This window comes from Urocampus carinirostris, chromosome 8 (genome assembly GCF_059441175.1).
Source record: "Urocampus carinirostris isolate Australia breed hairy pipefish chromosome 8, RoL_Ucar_1.0, whole genome shotgun sequence".
NCBI classification, from domain to species: domain Eukaryota; kingdom Metazoa; phylum Chordata; class Actinopteri; order Syngnathiformes; family Syngnathidae; genus Urocampus; species Urocampus carinirostris.
In genome coordinates, this window is record NC_142356.1 from 45,479,397 (window position 1) to 45,501,826 (window position 22,430).

The following is a 22,430-nucleotide window of genomic DNA, read 5'->3' on the forward strand; positions in this document are numbered from 1 at the left end:
ATCTGCACCTGAAACGTCCGAAAAAGCAATCATTTAATAATGACAATAACTTTGGAACCATGCATGCTAGAATCATAATTCTTGCTTTTCTAGGTTGGAAATCTTCTGAATTTTCTATATTTAGTGCAGATTTGGTGAAAAAAGCTCAAGTTTTTGAGTTATGCAAGTTTTCATAAAAGTGTGACTTGCAGGCTGGAAAGCCCATTTTTGCATTTCTCTGAGCCTAAAACGTCCGAAAAAGCAATCATTTAATAATGACAATAACTTTTGAACCATGCATGCTAGAATCATAAATCTTGCTTTCCTGGGTTGGAAAGCCTTTATTTGATTGCATAAACGCAACACAATGCTGTGTGCCGTTAAATGTTAGGAGAGGAAGAAATTATTTTTGTTGCACTTTAAGACCTACGGTCTGCTCCACAGTTCGGCTGCCACAGAGATCTTTAAGTTGGGGGTCAGAGCTGGCCCGCTGGCTCCGGTCTTGGTTTCTGGACTTGCCGGAAAGGTTCTTCTTCATATTGCCTGGCAGAAAAGCGGCCAGCCACAGACATTAACAAAAAAAAAAAAAAACACACAAGACAAAATAGACATTAAGAACCACATAATAAGCACATAGATAGCCCCACTCCTATATGATACTTTATTAATAATTTAAAAGTTTTTTGATTGCACAAGGTGCACTTTAGTACAACACATTAGAAATGCAGCTTCCTCAGGACTTGAAGTGCTTTAGACTCACTTTTAGTGAGGAAGTTGGGGCTGCTGTCATAGCCCCCAAAGGTCTCTGCCCTCCTGGGTAGGATTCCAGAGCTGTTCCCTTCAATTTTCTGTGATGACAGAAAGGCATACCTCGCACCAGATTGGAGCAAATTTTGGAGATCTTCCACTGGTTTGACACAGGGAGAACGTTTTGCTTCACATCTTGCCACAACATGAATTTCACGTTGGGGAATGCGTTTAAGAGTTTACTTAGAGCAGTGCTTTACCATCAGTGATGGTTCCTTTAAGCAACGACTCCCCCAGCTTGAGATCTGAGCCGTCGCCTCTTAAAAGAAGCTTGGAACAGGTAGCTGTGTCCTCCACACCTGGCACAGATTCTGCCATCTTGGCAAAAAGTTGCAGTTTCTCGGAAAGTGCTTGGACAATCACCGCATCCTGCTGGCTCAAACATTCTAGGATAAAAATAGAAATCAATTAACTCGGATTCCTGTACACCTTTTTTTGTTGGGGGGGATTTTGCAAGGTTTATTGTTCTATATTCTTTATCAATTATCGGTCAAATCATAATACACTACAAAGCCAAGAGGCTGAAACACTTGCTCTCAGCCAAGAGGCAGAGTCAAGCTCCCAGCCACAGAGCCACGCAGCAATCAGTGCGAATGCAATTCTAGAGTCATAGCTGGCATCATGAATGGAAAATGATACCCGTAATTAACGTATGATGCAGACTTGTAAAGTCCAGGACCCGTTGAAAGTAATCCAAGGAAACGAAATGTATATTTCCAAAGTTAAGGGTGGGAAAAATATATACCCACTATTGTCCGCTGCGACAAGAGACAGATCTACCGGTAACTCAGCTTTACCCCAAATCCCATTAGCCCGCGTGTGCTCCGCCCTTTCTTTTTGATTCGTCCGTAGAACACATAACAGAATAAATCTCAAAAATAAATACATTACAAAAATATACAGTTGCAAATACATATTATACATGGTTACACATATTTACGAAGAAAGACGGTATACCGAGAGAGTTTTCAAAGCTTTAATAATAATAATAATAATATAACTTTCATCCCAAACCGTGCCTTTGAAAGGTACCAACACTGGTAGTAGGATCACGCTCGCAATGTATCAAACGTGCCTGTTAAAAAAAAAAAACATCCCGTAATTGTGAAATTCACGGAAGATCGTCCTCAACTTCCTCCTCATAACTATCGCCATCAAGGGCGTCTTCCTCATTATCGGAACGTACCTTAACTTTACAGACAATGTATGCTTAAACTTAGAAGTTGCAGTCTTTCTTGGCGCCCATATTCTACTGGTCTTAATCTTACCTTTTATATTCTAGCGCCGCAGGTGGCCGTTAGAAAAATTCCATAAATTGGCCGCTTCACTGGATAAGCCGCAGGGCTGAACATTTGGGAAAAAAGTAACTTTGGAAATATACATTTTGTTTCCTTGGATTACTTTCAACAGGACCCGGACTTTACAAGTCTGCATCATACGTTAATTACGGGTATCATTTTCCATTCATGATGCCGACTGTGGTTCTAGGATTGTGTACTATTGACTTTTGAATTGTGTCGGTAGGAGGTTAGGAGGCTAGGACCTTGACTCAGCCTCTTGGCTGGGAGCAAGTGTCTCGGCCTATTGGCTTTGTAGTGTATCATGATTTGACCGATAACGGATAATGGATAATTGCTAAAGAATATAGAACAATAAACCTCTACAAAATCACAATCGTGGAACTAACAGCCTGGTCTGGGTTAAACTTGTGATCGTGTCACAAGTTTTAATGGGTGCGGCTTATAATCAGGTGCGCTCTATAGTCCGGATTTTACAGTACATATAGATTATACATATATACATATAGATTATATATATATATATATATATTTATATATATGCAGTGAAGAATAGGTATTTGAATACACTGCTATTTTGCTATTTTTCCCACTTGGAAATCACGGAGGGATCTGAAATTCTTATCGTAGGTGCATGTCCACTGTGAGAGGGATAAATTAAAAAGAAACATCCAGAAATTACAATGCATTATTTTCACAGGAGGGATGGTGTTCTTTGGATTATACTCTTCATTCTTCTTCCTCCAAACACGCTAAGTGGAATTATGACCAAAAAGTTCTATTTTAGTCTCATCCGACCACAAACCTTTCTCCTATGACTCCTCTGTATCATCCAAATGGTCATTTGCAAACTTAAGACGGGCCTTGACATGTGCTGTTTAAGCAGGGGAACCTTTCAAGCCATGCATGATTTCAAATCATGACGTCTTAGTTTATTACCTACAGCAACCTTGGAAACAGTGGTCCCAGCTCTTGTGGACACTGACCAACTCCTGTCGTGTAGTTCCGGGCTGATTCCTCACCTTTCTTAGAATCATTGAGACCCCACGATGTGATATCTTGCATGGGGCTCCACTCCGATTGAGATTGACCATCATGTTTAGCTTCAACAGAGGACCTTGTTTGCCCAAGTTGCATGGCAATTTCCCCGTGGCCCTTTTCCAGCCTTGTGGAGGTGTACAATTTTGTCTCTGCTGTCTTTGGGCAGCTCTTTGGGTTTCACCATGTTACAAGTTAGTTTTACTGATTGTATGGGGTGGATAGGGTTCTTTATGCAGCTATAAACCTAAAACAGGTGCATCTAATTCAGGATGATACATGGAGTGCAGAAGGACTTCTAATGGGCAAACTAACAGGTATTTTAGGGTCAGAAGATGATACACAGGTGTTCAAATACTTATTTGCAGCTGTATCACACAAATACATTGTTAAAAAATGTGAGTGCTGGATTTTTCTTTTTTTCTCTCACAGTGGACATGCACCTACGATGCAAATGTCAGACCCGTCCATGATTTCTAAGTGGGGGAAATAGCAAAATAGCAGGGTGTTCAAATACTGTTTTCTTCACTGTATATACATGATTCCTTTAAAAAGAGTTGTAATTTCTCTTACTCCCACAAGGTGGTAGCAAAACATTTTTTTCTTTTTAAGAAGGCTCTTGGGTGGACGCCTTTTTACTCTTTGGATGTTTTTTGGCTCAACTCCAAAGCATTTTTTTCAGTTACTTGGATGTCTGTACCTTGAAAATCCTTCAACCTTGATGCCCGATATTCCTCCTCCTCACTGAAGAGCCTCTCTTCATTACGAGGGCAGCTAAGAACAGGACCAAAGTCCGTAATTATCACCATTGGACTACACTTTCACAGCTACATTGGACTAAATGGCTACCTCTCGACAGCTTGCCGTATTTGTGTCATCCAAGTGTTTCTTTCTTCCTTGGAGGCCGTGTGGATCTCGTACATCTCTGGCTCATTGGAGGATGCGCAGATCAGAAACATAGCTCTCTCTGCGTGGGCCACCTCCCGAACAATCAACTTCTGAAGAGAGATGACGGATGGCTTGTTGTCCTAGATGGAATAAAAATCACAAGAAAATGAATCGGGTTATGCTCAAATTAAATTATGTATAAATAAAAGTATTAATTGACTCACCACGGCCGCAAAAACATATCGCTGATCTTTCTCTTGTAGCAGCAGCAACACATCAGAAAGGAGAACTGCAAGAATATCTTTGAGGGGTAAAATAACAGAATGAGTTGAAGAAAAAAAAGTTTCTTCATGGTGTTCCCATCTAACCTTTGAGTCTGCCAGATGCAGCTTTCCAATTGATTGTACCCTCGAGCAGAAGACGTCGTCGACCTTGCGCCAAATCTCCCCTATGAAACACTCGGCCGTCTTTGATTTTGCCAAGCACCTTCGGCTCCATCTTGCTGTGTATTTCTCGAAGGCGACACGTTTTCTCATGAAGGTTGACCAATGAGTCGACTTGAACGATTGTGTCTTTAATCAAGCCTAGTGCACGGGTAAGCTCCATGTGCTCTTCAGTGCCCTCTGGAAAAAAATAAAACAAAAAAAACAAACTTTATGTTGAGAATTAGTCATCAACCCAGCCCCAAAAATGATGGGATTCTCACTGCCCAGTCTAAGGGACATTGCCAGATGCACTATTTTCAGATGTACTAACAATTTAGGACAGTCTAGAAGAAATACCTCATAAATATTGCTTATACATCCTAGTATCCTTTACTTTTTAATCTTATTTTCGTTTTTTTTTTAACATCTAATCTTGCTGAGAACAATCTACTGTACATCCTGACCAATGGGAAAAAAAGACAATTCTATTCTTGTATGAAGAAAATTAATATGACCAGACCTTCAGTGCTGTGCAGGATGCGCTCCACAAGTGCTGGGTATTTGGTGATGCGCTGAGTTACAAGCAGAATACACTCAGGAACTCCTAACCTTCGCACAATGGACAGGTTGCCGATTTTCTGAGACAACAAAAGACAATAACCAAACACAAGGTTAATATTTGGGGATGGGGATTTTTTTAAGGTCCAGAAATGACCTTAAGTGCATTTTCAGTTTTGATGAAATAAAAATGAAATAAAACTGAAACAACACAAGTTTTAGCAATATTAGATTTTCTCAAAGGTTTGTGGGTTTTTTGCCACGCTTTTTTCTTTAGCAGCTTGCTGAACTTTTGCTGCTACTTACATCCTAACATTACGGAGCTGACTCACTAAAGTTTAGTAGCTTCTTTCATAAACACATATTTGTGTTTGTTATTCAATACATTTATGCCTGAAGTAAAATGTCTGGTTTTAAGCGATGTACGGCGAAAGTTTTTGACTATTATTATTTTGCTTTGGAAAATATGAGACAGTGACTCATTTGTTGCATTAGACAGCACCAACTACCGCTAGGGCTGTGTATTGATGAGGTTTTAGCGATTCTGATTCCTTAACGATCCCTGCTTATCGATCCAATTCCTTATCGATTCTCACTGCGGAAAAATAAGCACTATGTGACTACAGATATAGTACAAAGGGTTTTATTAATATAAAAATGATTTAAAGATGGGCTGGTATAGGCAGTAGGACAGGAACATTAAGTTCTGAATAAACAATATTAATCACAATTCAGTAAGAGTTCAACTTAAAGTAATGCAATACCTGAGATCAATTATAAGTCATGTATCCAGTAAGAATATCAGAACATCATGAATGAGAACAAACAATTCTGCGAAAGGAAATTAGAAAATTAACCATTCTTTTTTCTTTAAATTAGCTGGTCAGCTTTGTCAGCAAGGGGGCTAGATCTTTCTGGCGTAATGTGTCTTCAGCTGTGGAAAACACCCTCTGACTTGGGGTAGAGGACGCCTGGACACAAAGATGGGTCGCAGCCAGACCCGACAGCAGCGGCATAGTGTCTCTCTTTTCCCACCACCACTGTGCGGCGTCATTCTTGGTGGGGATGCAGGCCAGGCTTCTGTAGAGCTGGACTTTTTGTTCCACCTTCTCGGCCATGGGCACAGTGGGGACGGTTCCTTGCAGGGACAGAAGCTCAGAGTCCTATTCTTCAAACAGTTCCTCCAAGGCAGTCTTTTTAGAAAACAAACCTCATGTCACGACTAAACTTGGCTAACGTAGCTAGCTAACGTTTGGCTAACGTAGCTAACAGTTAGCAGGCTAGCTACGTTATTTATCTGCTGTGGCTACACTGTCCTTGTGTCGTCGGAGCGCCTCAAACACGGTGCATTCTTTCAGTTTGATGTCATGTTGGCCAGCCAGATGTTTAAGCATGTTGGTGGTCTTACCCCCTTTCGCCGAGTTGGCGTTTTTGCATGTATGGCATACTCCTGCATCGTCTATTTGAGTGAAATACAGCCACACCTTAGAACGTTGACTGCCGGCGACATCTCTGTAGCTGATGATTGGTCGAGCAGCGACAACAAATAGCACGTAGATCGACGTCACCTGATCCTGCATTGGGGTGTGTTTGTTTGCTATGTTCGCACCGCAGCCCTGGCGGGATTGATAGTGCAAGCAAAATTGAATTTTACTACTGATTCCAAGGAATCGTTTGACAGCGGAACAGATTCCAAATTAGAACCGGTTACCGATGCAAGCCCTCATCGTCATCATCATCAGTCATCATTAATCTCTCCCTACATCAGTTTTATTGTCACTATTCACTTTTCTGTCTATTAAAAGCTAAAATACATAAAAAATTATGTACTTACCTTCTGTGTTGTTTCATGACAATTGAATACGTGAAACAGTAAGAATCAGCTTCTAGAACTGGAGTCTCCAATGATGTGCCTCCGGGCACCAGGGTGGCGGCCCCTTAGGATAGCTGAGGTGTCTGACGAACTGTTTTGGAAATTTCTCTCTATTGCTGGGTCATTATGATTTTCTAGTCAACGATTTTTTTTTTAGTAGTTGACAGAGTATATTTAACCCTACTTCCAATAATTAATCTGCTTATAACATAGTTGCAACATAATAACAACAAGATAAGTTGTGATATTAGAAATGCATATAAAACTAAAAAAAGACCCATGATCCATTAATATGCCTGTCAGATATTTATTATCTTATATTGATTATATAAATATTATTATATTTATTAGTGAGTCAGAGCATTTACTATTTTTTGGTTTTGGCTCCTAATTTTCATTTTAGTGCATTCCTGATTATTTGATATAAAACCCGGAAATTATTTAGTTGTCTCACCCGTATGATGCTGTGGAATCTTTTGTTCGTCTGCATCTGTTCTTTATAGTAACTGACAGCCTCCGTGTGGTGACTGCAAAAATCGCCGTAGCTGTCCTTCATCTTCTCACCTGCGTCACCTGAAAACTGGAAGGTTTTATGGAGCAAATTAGAAACAAAAAAAAACCAACAAAAAACAAAAAATAGAAACGTGTTTGTCTTTTCATGTCCTTTCTTTACTTGTGCAATCAATATGTCAGCTATGCTTTCCACTGTGTAGTTTCCCTTTGCAGGTGAAACAATGCTCTCTCGCCGGCGTTCTTTAAGGCAGGACAAAAAATGTGTGTGCATCTCCAGGATGTTTTCCAAGCGCTGGAAAAGACATTCCAGTCGGCTCAAGTCCATCTGAAGGTTTTCCCTCAACTCTTTGGTGTAAACACGAAGCATTATCTTCAGTGTTCGCACGTGGTGCATTTCCGTCTGCATCAGCTCTGTCAAAGAAATTGACATATGACAATCATTTTTTTCTAAATATTAGCTGTGCCAATAACACATTCTGTGTTGTTTACTAGGGCTGCACGATTTTAAGAAAAAACCTAATTGCGATTTTTTTTCAGACCAGTTTTGCAATTTCGATGCAATTTTCGATTTTAAAAGAAAGGTGCATTATCTGTGCTATTTTTATTTTTTTTATTTTCATAAGTACTTAAACCCTTGAATGCATGACAATGAGTGGAGTCGGTTATTAGTGGGGAAAAGTATAAAAACACTCATGGCATCATATCATACACGTTTTATGAGAAATAAAGTACCTCCTCCAAGCCCTCGCCATCTCTCATATCTCAGACCCCTCCATCCTCTCCATTAAATTTTATATTGCGGCCTTCCCCCCTATAAAACCTATACAGCTGATATGGTTATCAGCATGTAACCTCCCAGGCAATGACTTAGCACAGGGGTCGGGAACCTTTTTGACTCAAAGAGCCATAAAAGCAAAATATATAAATTTTATTTTCGGAAAAAGCCACACCATATATTATAAGACAAATTTACTAAATTGCTAAACCCGCGCCCCAGAAAAAATGCTTAGTCTTCAGCACATTTATTTTTCATAATTTGATAAAAATAAAATAAATTAAAAAAATAAAATAAAAAGAGAATAATGCCATGTCTGAACAGGATTAATAGCTCATGTTTTGAAAGAGATGGAGAAAATTTGCATGCAATCAAATTTGTCTCTGAGCCACAGTTACTCACAGAAAGAGCCATATATGGCTCGTGAGCCATAGGTTCTCGACCCCTGACTTAGCAGAAGAGCAGGCCCAACTAGGCTTTGCCTTTTCACAGCCAACTACCCCGCTTGAACCACAAACACGGCTCGCCATTCTTTGCAGGAGCTGTAAATCCCCACCATCATCATATACCTGAATCATCTCTCTTACCTCTTCCCGCGTCTTGGTTTAAGATTTCATGTGAATCTTACAGAGAATAAATTTAAGTTTACAGCGCCCTCTTCTGGGGAGCTTTGTTAGGTTTGCAGTCTATAAATCCTTGTAAAGAAACGGGGTGGTATGCAATTACACAATCGCACTACGTCACATGGCAATGTCGATTCGATTCTGGTTAAACATGAAGCTCTATTGTCTGCAGTCAGGCCATTTCACATTGACAAACAAGACAATGATTGAGAAATATTTGTTTTCAACACTGCTTCTCACTCTTCGGTTTTGAGTTAATCCAGAAGCTTGACTGTTATTGTAATGACCTAATAGCAGTATGTTTTGTATTGTTTGAGTCAGTTTTAAACAGAGTGCATTCAAACAGACAGACCATAAATGACATCCTGTCTCTTCACAGCCTCTTTTGAGTGTCTCTTAACAAACTGTGGGTCGACTGCCCAACTCCAGGACTCTGCTTCCAGGTCCTGCGCATCACACTCAAGATCAGCTCGCACTGCAGCATAGTGATCATCTGGGAAAAATGAGAAAAAAAATGAGTCTTCTTGTTGTTACATTTTCATGCAAGCAATAATCTGCCAGTGTTGCGATTATGAATGAGAACATATTAATCCACCTAAGTTTTCCAACTTGAATGGTTGTGTTCAGGACAGAGGTCAGGGAACCTTTTGGACCCAAAGAGCCATAAAAGAAAAAACAAAAAAATGTTTTTAAAAGAGCCACACCATTAATATTTTAAGTCAATATTCAACCAAACCAAGAAACCCACTCTCTAGCTAATTCTTCAGTTCCTTTTAATACACTGTGGGATGTTTGATGATTAAATAAAATCTATAAAATTATAATAATAATGCCACAGCCTGTGTCCCATATCAACATATATATAAACCACTTAAAATGTGTCTCCCTCCCGCAGTTGTGAGGCCTCTTTATAAGGTTTCTTAATTCCCTCATGTTGAGGTTTAGAGTTTTTCCTTGCCCGCATGTTGGTTTTAGATGAGGGGATGGTGTAATTGTGGCCTGTGCAGTCCTGAGACATTTTGTGATTAATGGCCATACAAATAAATGTGACTTGACTAGACAGCCTCTTTAGAGTGTATAGGCTCATTATAATTATTTGTCCTAAATAATGATTTCAAAACAAGGTGCAAGCAAAGTTATTTTTGTAAAAATGTCAGAAAATACAGCAAACAAGGATACCAGTTTATCTAATTTTAGATTAGAAGGCTCTGTGCAAGAAATAAAGTGTACACGCCCTCTTTATAGGTCCGCCCATTCCTACCACTCATCCAATCAAATTACCCCTGGTGCTTTGTTACGGCTTATAGGTAAGGAGTTGGTTTTCGGTCAAAGTTGGATCTGTAGCTTTTCGTCATAAAGTGTCTCAAAGATGAACATAGATTGTTGTAATGAGCTTCCAAAAAGATAACTTATTTAGTGTTTTACAGCCACATCAGAGTCTGTTAACTGTTGTTAATATTGTGTCCTAAATATGCTAGACCAAACCCTTTACGGTTCAATATTGTCTTGGCATCACATGTGCAGCAGTCGGCTCTACATTTAACAATATATGAATTAGTTGTACACGTTTCATTTTGTCCCTGAGGCCATATATAGTCAATGAAAAAGCCATATATGGCTTGCGAGCCATATGTACTTAACGAGAGAGCCATATATGGATCGCGGGCCATATGTACTTAATGAGAGAGCCATATATGGATCACGAGCCCTATGTATTGAACGAAAGAGCCATAAAAGGTTCGAGAGCCATATTTACTCAACGAAAGAGCCATATAAGGTTCGAGAGCCATATTTACTCAACGAAAGAGCCATATAAGGTTCAAGAGCCATATTTACTCAACGAAAGAGCCATATAAGGTTCGAGAGCCATATATACTCAATGAAAGAGCCATAGGTTCGCGAGCCATATTTACTCAATGAAAGAGCCACATATGGTCCGCGAGTCATATTTACTCAATGAAAGACCCATATATGGTCCGCAAGGCATATTTACTCAATGAAAGAGCCATAGGTTCCCGATTAGACCTTTCATTTTGTGATTACTTGTGCTTGATACGCATTCAAGGTATCGGCTTGTCTATGCAAACACAGAGTGTCCCTGGTCTGGATAATTTTGTGTTGCAAATTCTGGAAAATATAGTCAGTACGGAATGAAACATACAGACTCCAGCTTACTCGCTAAAAGAGCCTCATGTGTATTGGTCGATTTCTTCAGGACATTTCCATTTTATTTTCTGTAACTAAGGTGAAAATCTACCTATAACTAGTGGATGCCAACAGTTTTATCTATCAATATATATAGGCTGTTTTTGGCTACCCACGTATAACCACATCTTGTGACCACAGGGGACACAGGGGCTCACTTTAGGGGCAAGCAAGCGCAGTACTTTGTTGAACTTGGTGAGAGTCACATGAATTAAATGCTCCTTTATATAATGTCAAAAGATAAATGCGTAAAAAAAACGTCTATTTGTCTCGTGACCTCGCCCTTGTCATCGGAATATTCGCAAACGGCATGTTTATGAGGTTATTCGTTTATCTCTAGTCATAAAACCAATTCATTTGGATTGCTCCAGAAATCCAATATTCTGCTTCCAATAGGATTATTGCCTGAATGTAAGCATTTAAAAGATGAGTCGTTACTCCAAACAGTCAGCAAATAGGCAAATCTAATCCCTTTTTCATAAAATGTGCCATAAAACGTATTTATTTTTCAAAAAAAAAAAAAAAAAAAAGGTGAATGTTTTTCAGTCACACAATAAACGAAATAAAGTCAACAAACCTTCAACTATGATGGACTCAGTCATGGAGGGAACGAGGGAAACAGTGTCATCATTGTAGCGCTTTAATCGAAAAGTGTCAGTTTCATCCATCCCCCCGGGAGAGATCTGCGTACATAAAAAGAAGGTTTACAGTCTAAAAAAAGACCCCAATTAATATTCTGATGACAATAATAATAATCCAAGTACGGGACCCTGAGGTGTGGTGGCGCAGGCTGTGGCTGAGGTATGATGCGGGCAGTCCGGGAAATTTTTGTGTTACAGTGGCCTGGGTACTTGTTCCTCGAGGAAACACAGTAATACCAGGAGCTGCAGGAAAAGTTGTGTGGCCATTGAGGCTCTGTGATGAAGTTGTGCCCGACTGTTCCTGCTCTCGATGCCGGCTTTTATTGCTAGAGGCCAAATACACATAATACAAATGTTAGTAACGAAAGGTTTAGGAGATCATCAGGAAAGAAGTCAAAGACAACAAAGTTGTACCCACTGCTCATCAATGTTTGTTAAGACTTTGGGGATTTATTGCTGTGCATGCGTTAAATAATCTGTAGGGACTTCCTTAATTGTTTACTGTAGAACATTTAATATAAGGCTGCGTCAAATTGACCTGAGCCATCTCTCAGTTATGCATAATATCAGATGCAAACGACCCGGACATTGGACTATCAAGCCTCACCCTACCTTAATCTTACAGTTTTTTCTTCTCCCTCTTATTCAACCATGTGAGAAGTGGTGATAAATGAAAATAAATTGACTTATACTTGGGCAGCACGGCGGGGCAGTGGTTAGCGAGTGTGCGGCACAGTTCTGAGGTCATGGGTTCAAATCCAGCTACCAATCTTCCTGTGCAGAGTTTGCATGTTCTCCCCGTGCTTGCCTGGGTTTCCTCCGGGCACTCCGGTTTCCTCCCACATTCCAAAAACATGCATGTCAGGTTAATTGGCTGGTCCAAATTGTCCCTAGGTGTGAATGCGCGAGCAAATTGTCTGTCCCTGTGTGCCCTGCAACTGGCTGGCAACCAGTTCAGGGTGTTCCCTGCCCACTGCCCGAAGATGGCTGGGATGGGCTCCAGCACCCCCGCGACCCTACTGAGGATAAGCGGTGCAGATAATGGATGGATGGATGGATGAATTATACTCCCGGGCCACGCGACGGAGCGAGTTCGGCGGACACGGCGTCACCCTAATAAGGATAAGCGGTGTAGATAATGAGATGAGGTTTTTTTTGTTCTTTTTGAAGGGTCGTCGCTACTTCGCAGATTTTCAATTTTTGCGGGTGGTTTCGGTCCCCATTAACCGGGTCTAAAAAAAAATAATAATTAAAAAAAAAATTTAATTTTTTTTTTTTTGGAAGGTGCGCCGCTACTTCGCGGATTTTCAGTTATCGCGGGTGGTTTTAGTCCCCATTAACCGCGTTAAACGAGGTCTTACTGTACCTGGGATCTACTGTAGGGAAAAAAAATAATAACATTGTTCGTGAGCTGAAAAATAACGAAACAACGTAAATTTGGTACTTAGCTACACATTCTGAGTGTAGGTCAAACAAATCCACTCATTACTATAAAACCTTCGACTTCAGCTAGGTCATACCTCTGGATTCTTTGCAAATCAACTGAAATACTGAAAGCCTTTTATGATTTTAATTTTGCCGATGATGGATTAGAGCCAACGGTATAAATTTTCATGATATGGTAAAACGGTATATTTAAGTCTTCACATGTTGGACATTTTTCTTTATTGTAATTGTAGTACAGAAAAAAAGAAAAATAGATATTACAATATTATAATTTTCTGAGACAGTCCTGCATTTGTCCCAGGTTTTATGGACTGTATTGAAGCTAGAGAGTAAAAAAAAGGATGAGGGGGGGAAAAAACTGAGAAAATGGACAATATATATCAAGTTATTTCGGGAATGGGTGTCCTATAAGCAAGCCCGTGGCTTCCACCAGTCTTCCATTGTTTCTTTTCAGGTGATTTAATATAGTGATGTTATCATGCGACAAGCCTTAAAAGCGAATGTGAATGTGAAATAAAAAAAAAAAAACGTATGAAGCGTTTCTGGCCAATCTTAATGAAAAGTCAACACAAGACGGCTTCTGAATAAGTCTCAGCAGCAGTCATTACCTGAACTTTTATAAATTGCTCTTGTAATACTCAACCAGCATGCGTTGAATTTATAGATTATTCATTTAGTTTAGCTGAAAAAAACAAAACTAATATTAACATCAGTGTCTTTGGATCACAGACACCGGAGAAGTTTTAGTCCTTCTGAGTAGATTCAACAGCAACATGGAACACCCAGATTGAGAAAGTTAATATTGTTATTCCAGGAAGGTAGAGAAAATACTCGAGTCTCCAGTTAACTATAGCAACATTATCTTGAACAGAATCCCCACAACAGATAAACAATTTAAAAAGAAAAACAAAGATAAAGAGACCGTGGGAATTTAGAGGTAAGCTGTGCCACACAAAAAAACATTGAGACATAAATTTCAGCGTCACCCATGACAAGCCCAAAACGTAAACTAATTCACTTCAGGAAGATGAAGAGGACAGTACACAAATTACTACGACGGGAATTCCAGTTGCTCCAAGATTAGCAAAGCATAAGTGAGGACAGGCTGTTTTTTTCTTTTTGCTGATATCACAGCTCTTATCAGCACACAGACCACTAGTTTTTGCATACTTAGATGACCCACGCAGGAAGCTCAACTGGCTAAATAAAAAAATTGAAACAATAAATCTGTCACTTTTAAATATAAAAAGACCCATGTAGATGTGTTGGCTCATTTACTACGAAAAATTGCTTAAAGCCAACCAAAAAGTTAAATTGTATATTTGATTAACATGAAGGAAAAATTTGCTACAAAAGTAAAGTTTTTCAAGAAATGGCAACAAGAGGAAAAAAAGTTGACCATTGTCATCTTTACCTACTTAGGTGGGCTCAACAGCTCTCGACATAAGGAATCCCTTTTTATGAGCGAAACTTCACTGTGATGACATTTGAAAGATTTTTCTTTCTTTCATTTTCCTTTAATAAGGTAAATGAAACGTTCCAGGTCTGAAGGAAAAGCCGCAACAAAAACGGCATGCAAGTCCTAACTTATTAGCGTTTTTTTTCCAATTTAAAAGTAACGCACATAAATGTTTAGCATGTGCCAAAGTCCAAGTGAGACAGTAGACCGTGGGATATGGCGTCCCCGCCTTACACCTTTAAAGTCGCCAATATATGTTTTTCGGCCCCTTGTTACAGCATTTTCACAACTATGCGATATGTGTTGCATTAGGGCTACACAATAAACCGAAATCTAATCGTTATCACCGTAATGTAGTGCGATAAGCTAACTGCAAAACACAGTGGTTTTTTTCAGTGATTCATAGTTACAGTTTATATTCTAGTGATGGAGTGTTTGGCCAACAAGAATTGTCACATTTCATGGTTTTAACAGCGCCAGGCAATGAGAAGCAGGTTTTAATGGAGGTCACCATAAAGCAGGGGTCGGGAATCTTTTTGACTCAAAGAGCCATAAAAGCAAAAAATATTAATTTTATTTTGGGAAAGAGCCACACCATATATTATGAGACAAATTTACTAAATTGCTAAACCCGCGCCCCAGACAAAAGCTTAGTCTTCAGCACATTTATTTTTCATGATTTGATAAAAATTATGAAAAGAGAATAATGCCAGAGCCCCTGTCCCAAAATCAACAAACATACCACTTTAAACTTGTCTCTTTCTTGCAATTACTCAAGATCGGTTAAACTCCTTTTGACCCTTTTTTTCATACATATTGGTTTCAAAACCAGATGCAAGCAGTTATTGTGTAAAAACGTCACAACATTCTGCAAATAGGGAGCCTGATGAGCTCACTTTTGGCGCAGACGGCGTAGGGCGAGAGATAGGAGGGAGTGCTTGCACTTTTTGCATAGCTCCACCCATCCCTCCCACTCACCCAATCAAATGACTAAGTTCTCTTCCGGTGTTTTGGCGTATTTACAGTTCTGTGGATTCATCATAAGCTATCTGAACACTGAACACAGATTGTATAGTGAACTTTTATATAAAGGATTCTTTAGCGTTGTACAGCCAAAACGAGGTTTTTTCCCCCCCTTTTTTGTGTGACACCTTGACTGTAAATTGTAGTGAAAAACGTGCCCTATATATACTGCGAAGTAATACCATATTATTTAGCTTTGGTTTGGCTTTGCGTGAACCTGAACAGGATAGACAACTCAACTTTTGAACAAGATGGAGAAATTTTGCATGCAATCAAATTTGTCTCTGAGCCACAGATACTCATAGAAAGAGCCATATATGGCTCGCAAGCCATAGGTTCCCGACCCCTGCCATAAAGTGAGGCAAAGTTTGCAAGACATGTTTGCACGACTTGCTGGTGTAAGCTGCCAGTCAGTCAAACAGCCCTTGCATAAATGGCCACCAAAACAAAAACCACAGCTCGTAGCTTTAGAGGCTCGTTACATTGAAAATAAATTCATTTAATTAAATTGGACGCTGAGGAAAGACAGAAAAGCGCAAAGAAAAGCTGATAACCAGTAGGTGCTGCCTGGGTTTGTATTGCGTCCGGGAATTGGCGACCGTGGCTAGTCACCAACAGACGACTTGGAGCTACTACTCGTGGAAACCCACTACCTTTGTGACTCTGGTATTTTAATTATCACAAAGACCTTGCAGAAGTCACTGTTACCAGTTACTAGCGTGTAGGTAGCTAACCATCCGCTCACTAAATCTCTTTCTTACACTGAAAGGAGAAGCCCTCCAATTTTGTTGTCCTTTTGTATACTGACAATAAAGACAATTTATTTAATTGCAATTCTGTTTTTATTTGTGGATCAATAGTTGTTATTTTATTACAGTCGTATACTCTCAGTCTCTAAGGACGTCATCTTGAGGTAAGTTTGCATGTCGCTATGTTTAAGTTCTCCCTAAAAACAAAATGAGCACAGAAATGCACTTTTCTTTTGAAATTGAAAATCCCATCAAAATTGCAATACAGGTCTGAAAAAAAAAATCGCAAGTAGGTTTTTGTCCAAAATCGTGCAGCTCTAAACAAGTCGCCGATACAATACCTCTATTATATTGTATTTATTTACGATTGGTGCAAAGGATTGCAGTGATGTTAAAGGAACAAAAACCTGATAACTCGAGGAACGAGTACCCAGGCCACTCTAACACTAAACTTTACCGGACTGCCTGCATCACACCTCAACCATAGCCTACACCGCCACAGAAGCTAAGGGTCCCGTGCTTGGAATATTTTTATTGTGATCAGAATATTAACAGATAAGAAAAGTGAGGAATCAGACCGGAACTACACGACAGGAGTTGGTCAATGACATGAAGGGAGCTGGGCCCTCCGTTTCCAAGGTTACTGTAGATAATACACTAAGATGTCATGATTTGAAATCATGGATGGCATGAAAAGTTCCCCTCCTTAAACCAGCACATCTCAAGGCTCCTGGTACCTTAAGTCATGTGAGAACGTTTTGCGGTCAGATGAGACCAAAATAGAACTTTTCGGTAATGATTCAACTAAGTGTGTTTGGGGGGAGAAGAATGAATAGTACAATCCGAAGAATACCACCCCTACTGCGATGCATGGAGGTGGTAGCATCATGCTTCGGGGGTGTTTTACTGCACATGGGACAGGACGAGTGCACGGCAATAAAGAGAGAATGACTGGGGCCGTCTATCGTGAGATGTTGGGGGACAACCTCCTTCCCTCAGTCAGAGCATTGAACATGGGTCGTGGCTGGGTCTTCCAACACGACAACGACCCGAAGCACACAGCCAGGAAAACTAAGGAGTAAGAAGCATAGCAAGGTTTTAGGATGGCTAAGCCAGTCTCCAGGCCTGAACCCAATCGAAAATCTTTGGAGGGAACTCAAACGCCGTGTTTCTCAGCGACAGCCCAGAAACCTGACTGATCTCAAGAAGATCATTCCTGCAAAGTATGCAAACCTGGTGAAAGACTACAGGAAAACGTTTGACATTCATTTTACTGACTGTTGAAATACTTATTTGTAGCTATATAACACAAATAAAGCGGAGTCCCCCCACAGAACCAAGTTAAAAATTACAAATACATCTCTCTGAGTTAAAAACTTTATGCTAACTCATAATGCTAACAACTCAGCGCTACCGGTTCTCTACCAACATCTGCCAGATCAATCACAACTCTTACAATTGCCACGGGAATTGTTTAGTTACTATATCTATCTTCTGACAAAAAAGTTTGTCGGGTAACTCCTCCCAGAGCTTTTGGACTAGCCCAACGATTCATATACCCAAAATTCCGGCCCGGGACTCTTGAGCGACAATATGGATAAGCGATACGGCGGGGCCCCGGAGACCAAAAAGAGTCCCCATCCGGACTAATGTATTTTGAGAATCTCCCATCCGGAATACATTGGCCCATTCAATTCAATGGGTAGCCTTGGAAACGAGGGCTTTGCCAGAGGTAGTAATCAGGGACTGTCCAGGGTGGCTTGAGGGGGCCCGACCTACATTACCTTTAACCATGGGTAAATGATGAATTCCAAAGTATTCGCGCAAGCAAGCTGTAACACTGTCGGCAAAGGGTTGGTCTGGCACAGCCAGCCCAAGTATTAGCGCAAACTAGCTGTAAACACTGTCGGCAATGCTAACTTATTCATAGTAAAAAATTTTGGTAATGGCTATATTTTAACAACTTAATATTTACAAATTATGCTAATGGACTCATGTTAATGAGTTATGCTAACGGGTACATGCTAAAAAGTGATGCTAACGGCTAAATGCTAACTTCTTCATGCTAAAATTTTTTGGTAATGGCAATATTTTGAAGACTTCATATTTACAAAGTATGCTAACGGATACATGTTGATGAGTTATGATAATGGGTACATGCTAAAAGGTGATGCTAACGGCTAAATGCTAACATATTCATGCTAAAATTTTTTGGCAATGGCTATATTCTAACGACTTCATATTTACAAATTATGCTAATGGACTCATGTTGATGAGTTATGCTAATTGGTACATGCTAAAAAGTGATGCTAACGGCTAAATGCTAACGTCTTCATGCAAAAAAGTTTTGGTAATGGAAATATTGTAACGACTTCATATTTACAAATTATGCTAGTGGACTCATGTTGATGAGTTATGCTAACGGATACATGCTAAAAAGTGATGCTAAGGGCTAATTGCTAACTTTTTCATGCTGAAAAATTATTCTAATGCTAACATGCTAACGACTCAGCAAATTGAATGGGCTAAATGCAGTCCGGATGGGCCAATTCAAATAGAATGGCTCATTCCTTTCGAACATGTACATTTTAAATTTTGTAATGTGTAATAACAGTGATATTACTATGTTTTTACCAAGAATGTGATTTTTAGACCTCCACAAGGCATATCCTTGTTGCTAACGGTTGTGGGCCGATCTCAAATGAACTTGCCAGTACCGGGGGTGTGTGGGGGGGGCGAAGAAATTACAAATACATTTCCTGAGTTAAAAACTTTACTCATAATACTAACAACCAGGGTTATATATACATCCCGGGATCATCTTCCAGATCAATCACAATTACAATTGTCTAGTTTCTTTTAGTGTTTCTGAATGCCTATATGTTGCACTTTTGAATCACCTTGCCATTGTTTCATGTTTGTGATCTGAGTTTTTTCTACAGAATGAAATGTCTGAGTGAGGGCTTTCCTGAAACTGGTGATTTCCTACAATTTGCTAGGGGTTGTATATTGGAAGTATGTTGCTCCTAATGTCATTTCACTGTTGTTATGATGCACCTGTAACTTTAGCCCAGTCTACAAGCACTACCATATAAATATTTGCCTATCCATGATAATATTCTTTTTTCCCCTTACAGTATTTTATTGCATGTTATCCTGGAGTACCACTTCCAATCTCATTATAAACACTGTATACTACAAGTTTTAATCAATGATGACAAGTGCAATTTTAGTCCAACCTAAATACAAATTGATTGACTACGGTTAAACTGCCAACAAATATAATCAAATATATTTCTAAATTGTTAGTTATAGAGAAATATGTAAAGTAATTCATTACAAGCTGATTTAGTATCAATATAAAGGAAAACGGCAACAAACACCTATTGATCTTCAAGCTGATAAAGTTGCCAAGAACACTAATGACACAAAAATGACTAAGGAATACTTTGACAAAAGCAACTCCAACAGTAACTTTGTTGACACGAGTCCAGATTAAATATAAAAAAATATGTTTGCTGCAAAAATTGAATTGCTTTTGAGATAGCTAGTTTGCTTGCAATAAAATACTAAACAAGAATAGAGTACTAGTGTTATTGGTTACTGGGAGCAGTAACTGTCAAGATTTGGGTATTGGTAGGAATGTCATGAATATGACATATTCATCGAATTGTGAATATTTCCCATATTTGCGAATAGTTTTCAAATTCCCGATTAGTCTTTTTTTCTCTCCACCTTTTGTTACCACCCTTGAATGAAATGAATACTGTAGACATTAACGTGCAGCGACGCACACATGGAAGTAGACAACACTGGTTCTCTGTGTGTGGTTTTCACTACCCGGTCTGTTTTTAACATCACTTCAGTATTTTGGACACATTTTTTATTTACACCGAACAACAGCACTAATCCCTGAAATACCGAAGAAGTGGTCTGTTGTTTTAATAAAAGGAACAGAAAGTTGAGTTAATAATGATTTCTTGACTATTAATTAAATTTCTCTTCTTTATTAAGGTGTCCAATGATATCTATTAGTATCATGGTTGGTTGGTTCCCTCAACCCTAAGGTCGTAGTAAGGACACCATTAACTGCGGTGTGTCTTTGGCAAGCACAGCCTGGTAGAGCCCACGCAGAAGGGGAAAAATTGCCAACATATCGGTCACTTTTGACAATTTGCGTGACAATTAATCATATCCAGAAATTCTTAATCATAACAGTAAGTATCGGTATCATAAGTATCGGTCTGTCAAATGTTTGTGTCAAACATGCTCACCGCAAACCTGTCATCTTGGCAAAGAGCGGGACAGCCTAACAACAGTAGCTGAAAGACGAGCACTGAAAAAGCTGAGGTCAATCATGGACAATCCATCGCATCCACTACACAGCATTATCTCCAGACAGAAGAGCAGTTTCAGCGACAGACTGCTGCCACTGTCTTGTACTACGGACAGACTGAAGAGATCTTTTCTTCCTCATGCCATGAGGCTCTTTAACTCCACCCGGCAGAGTAAAGGCCCACATTAAACCACACCACCTACATTGGATATTACCGAATCTTACTGCAATATGTATTCTGTGTAGCACTATTTAGTTACTCTATATAACACGCTACAGTGGGCATTTGCACGTCACACTGGGTATTTGTATATTGTATTCTTTTGGCTTTATTATTGTACTGTTCTCAGCTCAGGGATGCTGCTGGAAATGTGAATTTCCCTTCGGGGATGAATAATGTATCTATCTATCTATCTATCTATCTTATACGTTTCAAATTGTGTACACTGTAAAGCCATTTTTGTACGGATTTTATTAACTCTTGCCTTGCCCATTTGAGCTCTAATTTGGATCATCTCGGTGACTGGTAACAATGGTAAATGATCTGCATTTATATAGCGCTTTTCACGGAGGAACCTGCAGACGACAACATCATTATAGATTGCTCAAACTGTTCGTGATATTCTGCGTGTTAGAAAGATTTATAATCACTTAATAAGGGAAGCAATTGGATGAGGTTGACTGGTGTGTCAGATTTTTCCCCCATTTTAAAAGTAAACACTGATTATGTAAACAAATGAGAAAGTAATGTTCTTTAATTTAGATTCATGTAAAATATAAGGTGTGTATTTATGAATACAATTTGATTGTGTAAGTTTGAATTACCAACAAATATCATCAATTATGATTAGCATATTGATATTTCTATAGACAGACATGCACTAAGGAATTGCAAGGAGCTTTAGTATAAAAATAAAAGCAAGCTAACAAAGCTGCCGAGAACGCAAACACTAAAAGTTGAAACAAAAACGACAACAAGGGAGATTTGTCGAAAGTATCCTCACTCGTGAGGTTATTAAGAGTAATCAGACAATTTAATTTTTAATGTAATAACTTTGCTTTATAATTTAATTTACTCTCTGGAACGCGAAATAGCTGGCAACAAGTTGCTATCGCTAGCTAGCATTGCCGACAAGAAAACGACGAACAGTGTTTTTTTTTTATTTTTTTCAACTTGAACAGTCACCTTAGTACGAACACAACGCGGACTTAAAAGTTAAAATAAAATAAATAAAACAAAGTTCCAACTGAATGGGAAGCGGTCATCAAAGCCTATTGAAAGAAAAACAAGAGGAAGGATCCACCTGATCCTTTTTACGGCGGCCGCTTCTTACCGTTACGAACACGGAGACTCCGGTACGGTTCTGTCGGTTTCCTCCGAAACGACACCAGAGGCGTGTTCAGGAGAGTAATCAGACATGTAGTCGCTTGTTAATCGCTTGCCGCGCACTGCTGAACGGTTGTAATCGCTCACTGTGATTGCCTTACTGATCCAAAATGGCCGACGACAGTACAATGGATTTCGTTCTACAGCTTGCTTTGAGCGAGTTGGCTGATATGAGCGACAGTTCGCATATTGACACAGTTAAGGTTATCCTAAACGCAGTGGAAGGGTCATACCTGTCTTGCATTGTTCACAAACATTACCAGGCAATGTAAGACGATAAATTATATCGCCAACAGCACTCGTCAGGGTGAGATCCTCCATGTACAGCACTGTCGACGCCATGTTGGAAATCAAAGTAAGCGGTCTTTCTCCCGTGATTACTCGGGCACGCGAGCGCTCAATAATCA

General features: G+C 39.5%; 1 protein-coding gene across 3 annotated transcripts; it reads right to left on the bottom strand.

Moving 5' to 3' along the window:
* Window positions 1-282: 282 nt before the first annotated feature.
* LOC148362009 (rho guanine nucleotide exchange factor 18-like) lies at window positions 283-22,346 on the bottom strand. 3 transcript variants are annotated; one of them, XM_088342881.1, is made up of 14 exons: window positions 22,257-22,346; window positions 11,752-11,949; window positions 11,560-11,665; window positions 9,130-9,270; window positions 7,540-7,790; window positions 7,321-7,446; window positions 4,956-5,073; window positions 4,379-4,633; window positions 4,235-4,311; window positions 3,972-4,150; window positions 3,823-3,896; window positions 987-1,172; window positions 740-886; window positions 283-522 (listed from the first exon to the last, which is right to left on the bottom strand). In XM_088342881.1, the coding sequence occupies exons 3-14, from the start codon at window positions 11,648-11,650 to the stop codon at window positions 383-385; spliced, it is 1,785 nt and encodes a 594-aa protein (XP_088199007.1). In that variant the 5' UTR covers window positions 11,651-11,665; window positions 11,752-11,949; window positions 22,257-22,346; the 3' UTR covers window positions 283-382. The 3 variants fall into 3 exon arrangements, with proteins under 3 accessions (XP_088199007.1, XP_088199006.1, XP_088199008.1); XM_088342880.1 differs by lacking the exon at window positions 22,257-22,346 and adding an exon at window positions 21,971-22,139; XM_088342882.1 differs by lacking the exons at window positions 11,752-11,949; window positions 22,257-22,346 and adding an exon at window positions 9,373-9,421.
* Between the last annotated feature and the right edge of the window lie 84 nt (window positions 22,347-22,430).

Excerpts from the sequence above, each read along its gene's own strand:
- LOC148362009 (XM_088342881.1), bottom strand. The coding sequence starts at position 11,650 with ATGGATGAAACTGACACTTTTCGATTAAAGCGCTACAATGATGACACT. Across the intron at positions 7,447-7,539 it reads CTGACATATTGATTGCACAA|TTTTCAGGTGACGCAGGTGA; the intron begins GTAAAGAAAGGA and ends AAAACCTTCCAG. Across the intron at positions 4,312-4,378 it reads TGCATCTGGCAGACTCAAAG|ATATTCTTGCAGTTCTCCTT; the intron begins GTTAGATGGGAA and ends TACCCCTCAAAG.